The sequence below is a fragment of the Dasypus novemcinctus genome, chromosome 25, assembly GCF_030445035.2.
Source record: "Dasypus novemcinctus isolate mDasNov1 chromosome 25, mDasNov1.1.hap2, whole genome shotgun sequence".
NCBI lineage: Eukaryota > Metazoa > Chordata > Mammalia > Cingulata > Dasypodidae > Dasypus > Dasypus novemcinctus.
This window is the reverse complement of record NC_080697.1, coordinates 47,759,922-47,772,038: the sequence shown is the minus strand read 5'-3', so window position 1 is coordinate 47,772,038 and position 12,117 is coordinate 47,759,922. Positions and strand designations below refer to the sequence as shown.

Here is a 12,117-nt window from a genome sequence, read left to right as displayed (position 1 = left end):
GAAAAGTAGCATTTTAAAAGTAGATATAGAATTTTCTTTTACCTGTTTTACTTCCTTTTTCCTTTTCTCTGGCTCAATAATTATTTTTCCTAAATCATAGATGTTTCATTTGAATAGGATATAGACAGTCTTTTTACAAGTTTAATTCTTTCGTTTTTACACTGTTAGGACACAGCTAATGTTCAGTAAATATTCTTTGATTTGATTAATCTCATTTATATATTACATGTTACCTGCATATGCATTTTTTTCTAGCAATAACTTATTTGTTATATTTTTATCACACACCACACCCTGTAAAGTTGCTGTACATATTTTCTCATTTAATTATCCTTTAATCCTCTGTATGTAAGTTTTTTTTTCCCTGTCCATTCTAAGTGGATCTTTCATTGATTTCTTACCTATATGTTAGTCAAAGTAACCCAATTCAACATAACATTTTTTAAAAGAGAGTAGCTGTATCTATATAATACTATGTAATAGAGGAAACTATTTTGTTTTGTTCCCTCACTTGTTTTTTTTTAATTAATTTTTTAAATTATTTTTAAAGAAGCTTTAAATTACATAAAAGTTACTTCAAAAGTATAAGGGATTCCCATATACCCCACTCCCTCCCCCTTCCCACACTTTCCCACATTAACAACACATTTCAGTAGTGTGGTACATTTGTTACAAGTGATGGACACATATGGAAGCATTGCTACTAACCATGGACTAGAGTTTACATTATGGTTTACACTTTGCACCGCACAATTTTATAGGTTTCGACAAAATATATAATGGCCTGTATCCATTATTGCAATGTCATGAAGAACAATTCCAGAGTCCCCAGAATGCCCCTTGTTACACCCATTCTTCCCCCTCCCTCCTCTCAGAACCTCTGGTGGCCACTGCCTTTATATCAGTGTACCAGTTCTTCCATTACTGGAATAATAATAAGTCCGCTTTAGCGATAGTTGCAGTCTGCCCTTGTATGTGTTTATTCCTCAGTCTTGAGTATTTGGGGATGGTGATGCCCGCTCTGCTTCCAGTTGAGAGGGGCCTTAGAACTCATGGGCCAGATGGTGGACCTGTCTTGCTTGCAGGTGTAGATGCTGTTTTGGGGGATGGGCGTTCTGATGAATTGGAGGGTAGGTGTTAGCTTCAACTCTGCTGAGATTCAGGGCTCAGCCGACATATGAACAACTGGAAGATTTAAGTCTCTGGGACATATATTTAATGGATATAGTGCTAATTATAGGTTCAAAAAAAAGGGAGGCAGAAGAACCATGTTTAGGCGAATTATATATGAGTCCAGCTCCAATACATTGGGGAATAGGTTATACATTCCAAGGTAAGTCCCACCGACAGGGTGCCAAATTCCTGGGGTTGTCTTCCCTGCCTACAGTGTCCAGATGTCTCTAGAGCCACCCTGCTTTAGGCACTGTTTACTGCTGGCAGCAGTGAGATCCTCCTAAGACACGCATTAACATAACCTCTGGAATGATCTCCGACTCACTTTGAAATCTCTTAGCCATAAAAACTCATTTGTATGTGGTATTTCCTCCTTTTGGTAAAGGTAGGTAAGTCAAGTTTTATTATTCTCACAGTGGAGGAAGTGGAAGCTTACAGAGGTGAGGTAGCCTGCCCTTGGGCAGGATCATGTCTACCTTGGAAGACTCTTTAAAAGTCCACTTCTATTCCTTCCAAACTCCTCCTGGCAGGTTAGGGCCCAGGAGCTGGCAGCTAGTTGGGTCTTCTCCCCAGCCCTCCTGGATCCTCTCTGGTTTGGAAGTGAAACCTCAGTTGCAGCAGCAGCTTAATTCCCAGGGCGGTCCTCGGATCCAGACCAGGCTTGGAGGATTGCGGGTCTTTTTTGCTCTCTTCCCTTTTAGTGCTTATTGTGTACTCTCGTCGTTTAGAAGTGTTAGAAGTCCATTATTCTAGAGGGTAACACGTGAATGTGTCTTTACAAGTCATAAAGCTTGATGTCTAAGGAGACTCTTTATTCACGTCTATAGTTTTCCCGTGGAACAATAATATATCTAGTGATATCAAAGACAGACTTTGTCAACCTGGTCATTTGTGATTGACTACTCCTGGCATAGCAATAGCTTTTGTAAAATTTGAATGCTGTGTAATCATTTCATTGTCTCAAGATAATGCTTTTACCTTTTTTCCTCTAGTTTGTTCATCTTTGTGATAACTTCAATTTCCATTTAATTTAATTCGTATATAATTTCCTTTCCACTGTGCTGTAATTTTGTGTGGTGTGTCACTACCAGCATCATTTTAATATCAAAGGTTTTTTTTTTTTTAGATTATTTCAGGGTTTATTTGGTACTCAAAGGCTAATATCTAAAAAAAATACCAAAATAATAATTTGTGGGGTTTTGTTTTGTTTTGTTTCGCTTTCCAGACCAGGCCAGAGTTATCTCAACTTTCTTTAATTACTGGATTACACATATTCTTCCTGAGAAAAGCAGTGAATAACATCAGTATGTCCACTCAACAGTTAAAATTTAAGAAGACAATATAAAAGACAAATATGAAATCGACTAAAACTTAATTCCTGTATACAAAGAAGATGAAATTCCCTTTTTTCTTTGTAGCCCAAATCATGTGAACTTTGAAGATGTTTGTGCCACAATATTTATTCATGTGTTTGTATATAATGAGCAATGTGTCATCCAAGACTTTGAAGATTTAAAATAAAAATTGAAATTTTTCACGTACTTGCAATTGTATATGTGAAATTACTACACAAAGATTGTTTTTCTAGTTCCTGTAAAAATTGAAAATAGGCATTCTGTTAAATTGAATAAGTTGTACAGTTTAGAGGCTGTTATATATTTTTTGTAGTTTTAAATCACCTTGTATTTGAAAGGCTATATTTTAAGAAAGCTTTATGAAAATTAAAATGTTCTGGTTTAAGTAATTTGATTATAGTTGAATTTATTCTTTTCTCCCTTTTCTCTACTTGTGAATAACATCAAGAAAATTGTTTTTCCTGTTTGATCTTTCTTTTCATCTTGGAAGCAGTTACCAGTTTCCAGTCTCATCAACTTTTAAAAACGACCGGCAATTGGTATAGCCATTTCAGGGAGCATTGGCTCTGCCCTTGAAAAACTTTGTGCATACTCTTTAACCCATCAATTCAACTTTCAGGTTGTTATCCTAAGGAAATACTCGCCCAACAATGTGTTTGCAGCATTATAGAGATGATTCCTGCAACGTTGTTAGTACAGCAAAAAAAATTGCAAGCCACCTAAACAACCATTAGTAGGAAGTTAAATTATGAAATATCCATAAATTGTAATACTATTGCTTTTAAAATAAATGAGATACTGCAATGGAAAGATGTCTGTTCCAAATTGTAAAGTGAAAAAGTAATAAATTTTACCCATTTTTGGTAAAATTTTAAAATAGTCTTAATATGTACAGATATGTAAACCTTTTCCCTTAGAGACAATTGTCCTGTAAAAACATAAATAATCCTGTAAAGTCATGGATAATGCCACCTGCACAAAATCCTGCAATGCCTCCTACCTCAGTAAAAGTCAAGGTTCTTACAGTGGGCTGTGCTGGGGCCAGCAGACCGCCCCACAGGCCAAGTCCAGCCCACTGCCTGCCCTGATACAGCCCGCAAGCCAAGAATGGGTTTGGCACTAAACAGTGATTAGGGGGCAAATAGAAAACAGGGTGGAATGTGCGACAGAGATTGTGGCGTGCACAGCCTAGAAAGTTCACTGTCTGCGCCTTTACAGAGTTTGCCGACCCCTGGCCTCTGTACCATCAGATGGGATCTGGCAGGGACCTCATGTTCAATGCAGTTGGTACTCCAGGTCTTAGGAGAGGCTCAGTAAGTACTTTCTGAATAAATCGCTGGAAAAAGCAGGTAGGTAGTCACCCCAAGCTGTTAACCTCTGTACGTGTATATCATGCTTGAAATATTTTTCAATATGACTGTGTCACTTCTGTGAATTTTAAAGATGCAAATCTGGAGGAAAAAATTCGTAGGAAAAAGAAGAATACCAGTAAGTTTCACAGGTGAAAGATAGTGCTCTATAGTAGTGATGTTTCTATTTTTCTATAATAGAGTGATATTCACAGCAAAAATAATATGGAAAAATAATAAATTGATAAACCCAATGCCTGATTAACGGCAGAACTGGGATTAGAGCCCAGGTCTCACTGTCTGTTTTATACCACATGACATTTCTCAATCAAGTATGGGTGTTTGGTGTGTGAATCATAAAGCCTCAGTTTGCCTTACTCTTGGAATAACGGAGTTAGAGGCATATATCCAAAAGGTTCTGCTCTTGCCTGCTCTGTCCAGTGCTTTGATTCTTCCTATCATTATTTCATTAGACTATTTGTTAGATTGGGGTTGCATTATATAGAGCCGATCACAGTGCAAAGAACTGAAAGCTGTGTTTATCTGAGTGAGGTAAGAGAACAAGAAAATTAGTAGGTGTTGACTTTTCTTTTACTATGTTACTCCCTTCTTATTTGTCTCCTCTTTGCTTTCCCAAACTTATTTTTATTTATATCCTATGTGTTCCAGAAGAGTTTAAGTGACTTAGAAATATGCATTAACTCTTCCAAGATGAAATAATTAAAATGGGAAGAAATAGCCAAAAAAAATCAAAGGTGGAGTTGTGAAATAGAGCTAGGAATAAAGCCAAAAAAAATGCATTCCCTCACGGCGTACAGCTATGTTATGGGGTGGTGGTAAACACAGAAGATAGCTCTAAGCTTTGTAGCAACCAAAGCAGAAAGAAACATGGTTGTTTACACAGAGCACAGAGTCCTTCAATGAAAGGCAGCCAGTCGCTAACACAAAGTATACTTGTCCTAGGCACAAAGACCAAATAGGAATTCTCCCAGAAGGTGGCAGTGGAGGTGGTGACCGAGTTTTATACAAATGAAGGTGGCTTGCGGAGCCCTTTCTCCTACGACGCCTCAGTGCCCAGGGGCTGGCGTGTACCTAAGTTCAAGTCCGTGAGGGCTGGTACCCCAGGTCCCTGAGGGCCTAGTGTGACCTTCAAACATCCACCTTCTCATGTTTAAAAACAGTTTCTCTCCTCACCCCAGCCACCCTTACCTCGTGAACCCTCTTTATCTTTATTTAAATCAGTGACACAAGCACATGGTTTAAAAAAATACATGGAAGGATTATATTAAAAATGTTCCCCTATCACTTCTACTCCCACTGCTATTGCAGATCCTCCTGGTGGTTGCCTCCGTGCCTGAACGATGATTACATCCCTTGATTTCCTTCTTTACAGGAGGGGGTTCTAATCCCACTACTCCCCATCCACCCCAAAATTTTTATTAGATTATTTTAGCTCTACTATTAAGTAAATAACATTGCAGCCCTTTAAAATATCTCCATATCTGCACTTGCCTCCCCCTGGCTCCCCTCACCTCTGCTCAATCCCTGGCACCGCCCATCTCATTTATATCTCAAGCAGCATGTTTTGTTTTTTTTTTTTTTTTTAATTTTTTTATTTTTTATTGACTTTGTAATAATATTACATTAAAAATATATATGTGAGGTCCCATTCAACCCCACCCCCCCACCCCCCCTCTCCCCCCCCCCAACAACACCCGTTCCCATCATCATGACACATCCATTGGATTTGGTAAGTACATCTTTGGGCACCTCTCAAGCAGCATGTTTTATATGCTCTATTTGTACTTCGTTACAGTTGATGGCCGCAGTCTGTTCCCTTTACTGCAGTTATTCCCCTCGCTTTGTCTAAAAGTTGATTCTAAAGTACTGAAAGCAGCATACTAACTTGGAAAATATTGTTCGCCCTGGACCCTGGCAGTGAGAGAGGACTAACCGGTCGGTCCTGTCTGCGGATTTTGTTACGGAAGGAAGCACTCCTGGGAGCAAGGGCCCTTCATGCGCAGATGTTCAGAATTGGGTTGCAGGGCAGCTTGCTTCCCATTTGGACCCTGACTTTCTTGCACCGTTTGGACTCTCCCTCTTCCTACTGCTCACCCTTTGAGCTCAACACACTCTTTCCTGGCCCCAGAAGGCAGCAAGCCCCACTGCCACCGCCTCGCTGTCTGACAAAACGGTCTCCGTAGCTGTGTGTGAAGACACGTAAGGAAACCACATAAGAACTTAAGCTGATTTGCACTTACCTGGCCGTTCACAGGGACAGCTCTGCAGTGCCTGCAAGGTTCTCAGGCAGACCGGCTCAGGAACGGTCCCCGTTCTAAATGACCCAAACCCACCTCCACCAACTCTCACCCTTTGATGTAAACCCCTCTTAAACTCCTGTGATATACTTTTATAACCCACCCCAGTTACCCAGGGCAGTTCTCCCTGTACCTTTCACAGCAGAGCTGGTGTGGGTCAGCCTCTCTGGGCCTCTGTCCTCCAGGTGGGCCTCCAGCTGCGGGCTTAGCCCGTCTCATTCTGGGGGTGCAGTGCAGGCACACAGCTGTCCGCCTTGGATCTCTCTCTCCTGCTGTCACCTCTGCCCTCACTGATTTAATGCATTATTCTATTTTAAGCTCAGCTTGTTTTCCGTGTTCAACATAAAAGAGCACCCTTCCGATCAGGACTTCCCAACGCCGCTCTGTTTCTCTCGAGGGTTCTAATTTCCTTCCTCGTTGACATGCCTTCTTGCTCTTCTCTAAATATCCCACCGTGTGACTCATGCTCACTATTGTAAGCACTTTGTTTACCAAAACCCTCATTTTGCTGCTCAAGTAAATTCCTTAGAAATAGTGCATGAGAAATGTTTTGAGCCATCCGATGACTGAAAATGTCTTTTTTCCATACCAGACTTGACTGATCATTTGACTGGATATAAAATTCTGGGTCAAAAACCTTTTTGCTCAGAAGCTTAAAGATGTTGCTTTAATAGTCTCCCAGTATCCAGTGTGGCTGATGCAAAGCCTGCTTCCAGTTGGATTCTCCTTTCTTCGTGGGTGTCTCTTTTTCTCTCTGAAAGCTTTTAGGTCCTTAACTTACTGAAATTTTAGGTAAGTGGAACTGAGTACTGGCCTTTTCATTTACTATTTGGGGCACTCGGGGTCCTTGCATGCTATAAACCAGTTTCTCTTTAGCACAGGGACCGTTTCTTGGTTTCTTTTCTTTGATAACTGCCCCCATCCTTCCACCAGCACCACCAGAGTGTAATTCCATCAATTTTGTAATTTTGCTCTTCATTCTTACATATCTTGATCTTTTAGCACTTCTATTGCTTTATTTCTACAATGATAGGTTTTAATTTCCAAGTTTTTTTTTAAATTCTTTGTAGCATTCTATTCTTTTATAGGTACTACATCTTCCTAAATCTCTCAAAATCTTAATTAATTATCAGTCTCTTTCTCTCTTTGCACCTTCTACTCTGTAGAGGAGCTCAAGGTCTCACTAACGTTCTAGGAAAATCAGCTCCCACAGCCACTTCTGTGTCTGGGTACGTTATTCTGACCTCTGATGTCCTCCAATGATTGGGGATATCTGCTCCCCATCTTCAAAGACATGGTTACTATTTCTCATTTACTGAAGGAGCCCCCACTCCCAATCCCTACCTTTTCCATTCTCCTGGCAGCTATGGGCTCATTTCCTGTTCCTCATTCTGTCATGGGGCCTTTGAGGAGTTGGGATGGTGGATAGCGTGTGTACATGCTATCATCTTGAGCCAGAACTTCTTGACGAGCACTGAGGAATAATGAATGTGAGATAGTATTAGCTGGCAGATACCAACAGAATGCTCCCAGTTGAATACTGAATATTACCCTTTCATAGAGGGACCAGGTTAATATTTTGTGTGTGAAATTCCAAAAGCTCAGCAAGGATTAGTACTGAGGACACGGCCTTCCATCCTTTTCTCAGAAATGACATGATGAAGTTTCTTTTCTGAAAAGTGTTGCTGAGCTCCTTTTTTTTTTTTTTTTTGAGGTAAGAATCAAAACTATATTGTTACCGAGTGATAATTTGATACTTAAAAACTCTATATTTACAAGAGTTGATTCATTAATGTTAGTGATATATCGGAGCATTTTCAGGTAATTTCTGATAGTATTGGCCAATGTTCTTAACCCAAACGTGAGACTCCTAATGGGGTTGGCGCTAGTCCCTCTGCAGACCTCAGTAGCACTGCTTTCTTAACTCTACCACACATTCGAAGTGGACGGCCCCAGTGTCAGCCCCGGCTCCTGTTACAGACGTGCCATCACACAGCTGACAAAAACGGCACGACAAAACTGCCCAGAACAGTCTGTGCCCTTTAGCTATATCATGCAGCCTGTCATGCTGTGCAGATTCATACGAACAGCAAATGGGGGCTTCAGCGGCTGCCTAACCCACCCCCATGCAATTGCGGCAGTGCTCCAGACCTCAAACCCCAAAAAGGACAGGAAATCCCAGGAATCCGTCTAGGCGCTTTCCCATGGACCCTCTCCCTGCTCTATCGTTTCCCTCCAAGTTACTCAAGAGACAGCTTTCCCACGAGGTAGCAGATTGAAACGGTACAAGAGCCCCCATGGCTCTGCAGATGAGCTGCCTTCTGACTAGTTTGTTTGTAACACTTGGAGCTTGAGGTCAAGGTAGTTACAAATCAGACCCAGGGGCTAGAAGGATCCCACTGTGCTCCCATGAGGCCTCCCTGAGAATGAAGCTATCCTGGGCAGGGTGGGTCCTCTCCTAAACAAACAAGTGTGCGCTTTTAATACAGCTGAAAGCAGGACACAAGCAACCACCCAAAGGCTCGTTGGGGCGAAGTCACAGCGGGAGTGAGAACGCGAGAAGTACCCGTTCCCTTTCCTCGTGGCCTTAGACTCCTTCCCCACGTTAAGAAGGTGGAGAGAGCTCTGCGATTGCCTGCCTGCCCTGCTTCCTCCTCTCCCCCTTATGTGTAAATAAGCACAAAACATCAGGGTTGTCCCAGACTTCTGGAATCACGATGAGGAATCTGAGCTTCCAGGAAGACCAGGCTTCAGATTGCCTGCTTCCGTAAGGAGCCTCCTGGGTGAGACTGCGAAACCTTGGCATGCTAACAGGCCAGACTTATCCACCAACTTAAAGTGCCTTTTCATTCATAATGCATTTTTTCCAATATGAAAATTAACTTATTGACATATTCATAATTTTTGTATTAATTCTGAGCACCCATCCAATTTGTGTCTCTTAATTATGAACAATGTATGTCTTTTTGCATGCCCTGCAAGTTGATACTTTACCGGGGAAATGGAGGGGAAAAAACCTCTAATTTGTAGATCTGATAAGGCCTTTTACTTGACTTTTTTCAGTTCTCAGCATAGAACTGTAAACTCTGTTCTGCCTTCCATCATCTCAGTTGGTCTTAGTTTGGGGCACCTCCTGACCACACCCTAAAATATAGACTATGGATATAATTAAGACCAGTAGGTCTTAATTGAGACTCAGCTTAATTAGTTTTGTGTGTATCATTCTAATTCCAAAAAGAAAAATGCTCTCTCTAGAAATAAATCTTGTCTCGTTTGTCAGTGGAAATATGATCATCTGTTTTGCCCACTGCCATAAAAGTTGGATAAAAATTAGATCAATTTATCTTTTACAATAGTGCAGAATAGTCATTCAGTCAATGTAATTTATTTTCTATAAATTATATCAATTAAGACAAACAAGGAGAAAGAAGCTCTCAAAAACCGTGAGTTTTTTTAATTAGTTTGACAGTATTAAAACAATTGTGCCTAGAAGAAGAAATAAACCACACTGTCTAAGCCCATCAACCATTTCCTGCAGTACTGTGAGCTTCATGTTATGTTTCCTGGCCTGTGCCTGCAAGTGTTTCTCCGCTTTGCTCCCCTGATCCAGTGACTCAGAGTTTTCAGGAAAACCCTGACCTGAGTTCACGGCCACCCGATGCCCATTTTACAATACTGGGTTTTTCTTCACTATCCAACTCTTGCTTGTGCCCCAGAGTATTCTCTAGGAAAGTGTGTCTTCCCATTTTGAGGTGCCTCTTCTTTAGAGAATGTGATGAAAGCACTGGACCATCTCCACAATAAGAAACATGTGCATACAAAGACGTGGGGGACAGACAGCGTTGAACGGGCCACAGATTCCCTGAAACCCACTCAACGGTACCTTCGCTTTCTGTTGCTGCATAACAAATTGCCACAGACTCGGTGGCTTCCAGCAACCCGCATTCATTGCCTCAGGGTTCCCGTGGGCCAGGCGTCGGGGCCCCCTCAGCGGGGGCTTCTGCTCCAAGTCCCGCAAGATTGTAGCAACGGAGTCCACAGGCTGTTCCCTTTTGAACCCAGGACCTTCTGGGCCCCTGTGACAGCAGAATTCAGTTCCTTTTTGGTTGGGGACTGCAGTTCTGTCTGCATGGGGGCGCGCCTTGCCACGTGCACTCACAGACCCTCTCACATGCCAGCTTCCTCCTTCAAACCCAGCAGGAAGATCTCGCCGAGGTCCAGACGCGCCTGTGAAAGGTTTGCCTGATTAGGTCAGGCCGGCTCCCTTTTGGTTAATGCTTTTATTAATCAGATAATTATAATTACATCTGCGAAATCCCACTCTCTGGGTCCTGCCCACTCTCTGGGATGGGCACCAGAGGGTGGGAACCTTGGGAGCCGTCTTAGCCCCCCACCTACCGCAGACAGCCGGAAAGATTTATCAACTGAGAATTAAACCTGGCTCTAAACTGAGGGAAGAGCCTGCCCAAAGACCCCGTTTCCAAGGATTCAGCTAGTGCCCCAACCAGGGCCACCTTTCATTTCCGGTCAGGGCCCTATAAGGATTTTTTCCATACTACATTTGGCACGGTGAAAATGACTTTAATATTAGAACGGATTTTAAAAAGTGATGAGTGATGGCCTCTCGGTTGAGGCACAGCAGGCCCTGTATCTTGGGTCAGCCTTCCCCAGAAGCAGAACCTTAGATTGAGGGTTTGTGTGCAGGGGATTTAGCAAAGAAACCATCCCAGAAGAAACCAGCAAGGGAGTGTAGGAAGCAGGAAGGGATGGAGAAGCAGCCAAGAAACTGTGAATTTAGGCAAAGTCCCGTAGAGGGTGGTCTGGCTGATTCTGTGGAGGTATCGTGGAGTATAATTGGTCCCCCTGTCCTGGGCTGGGTGTCACTCTGGGGGAAAGTCAACTCTTAGGCACTTGTGCCTGCTGCCAAGGGTGGGGTCTCTCCACTAAGGGAGCATCGCAGGTGCACACTGGGTGCAAGAGCACGTCAGAGCCAAGGGAGCTGCCCCAGAGGCAGGAAGAGCTCACGGGATCTGGGTGTCCAGCATCTTTTGACCTGTTTTGTGCCTTTGTATGTCTTCCATCACAAAGATATTTTGAAAAGTAATAAGGTTTCTTTAAGAAATTTGCTTACTAATGGAAATCAGAGTCTAATTAATAAACTGGTTAAAAGAACAACTTTAGAGCAAGGGTCAGCAACTTTCTCTTTAAAAGTTAATATTTTGGGGAGGCAGATGTGACTCAAGAAGTTGGGCACCCACTGACCACTGGTGCCTCCTAAAATAAAAAAAGATGAGCACACAACAAATGGATACAGAGAGCAGTGAGCACAAACAACCAAACAATGGGGGGGAGGGTGTGTGTGGAAATAAATATAAATCTTTTTTAAAAAGTAAATATTTTCAGCTTTGTGGGCCATACCATCTCTTTTGGGGTCTTCGTTACACCCACTTAACTGTGCCATTGTAGCCCCCAAAGAAATACAGATGATATGGAAATGATAGACTCATTTGGATTTGGCCTGGTGGAGGGTTAAATTTGGCTCTCAGGCTGTAGGTTGCTGACCCCTGCTAGACAGGAAAATAAACAGATCATATGGACCTGAAGAGACCACTGATTTCAAGTCTCCTAGTTTCCTTCCAGTTCTACCAAAAAAAACAACACATTTTTTTCTTTCCGCAAAGGTCACACTCACTTTTGTGAAATATGGCTTTGAAATTTTTAGAGAGATTCAAAGGAAGGCAGCTGGTTGAGCAGACAGGGAATGAAGAGTGGAAGAACAAGAATGGGTAAAGGAGCAAAAGGAAATCATCAAAAAACTAAGTGCAGTGGGTGAGCCCCAGAACAGAGGAAGAAATTTAGGAAATTAAATAGGAAGCTAAAATGGTAAGAGACCTTTAATGTTGGGACACAGTGCCTGAGATA

The 12,117-nt window shown here is 42.1% G+C and overlaps 2 protein-coding genes across 3 annotated transcripts in view; one reads left to right on the top strand and one right to left on the bottom strand.

Moving 5' to 3' along the window:
- The window catches only part of ERICH1 (glutamate rich 1), a 114,912-nt gene extending 111,995 nt beyond the window's left edge, over positions 1-2,917 (top strand). For both annotated transcript variants that reach the window (XM_004463146.4, XM_058287987.2), the window contains exon 6: positions 2,399-2,917. In XM_004463146.4, the coding sequence (XP_004463203.1) occupies positions 2,399-2,472 (74 nt within the window). In that variant the 3' untranslated portion in view covers positions 2,473-2,917. The remainder of the gene's footprint in view (positions 1-2,398) is intronic.
- LOC131276009 (ferritin light chain-like) overlaps positions 1-12,117 on the bottom strand; it is a 178,559-nt gene that overhangs the window by 14,477 nt on the left and 151,965 nt on the right. The gene's annotated exons all lie outside the window — the stretch shown is intronic.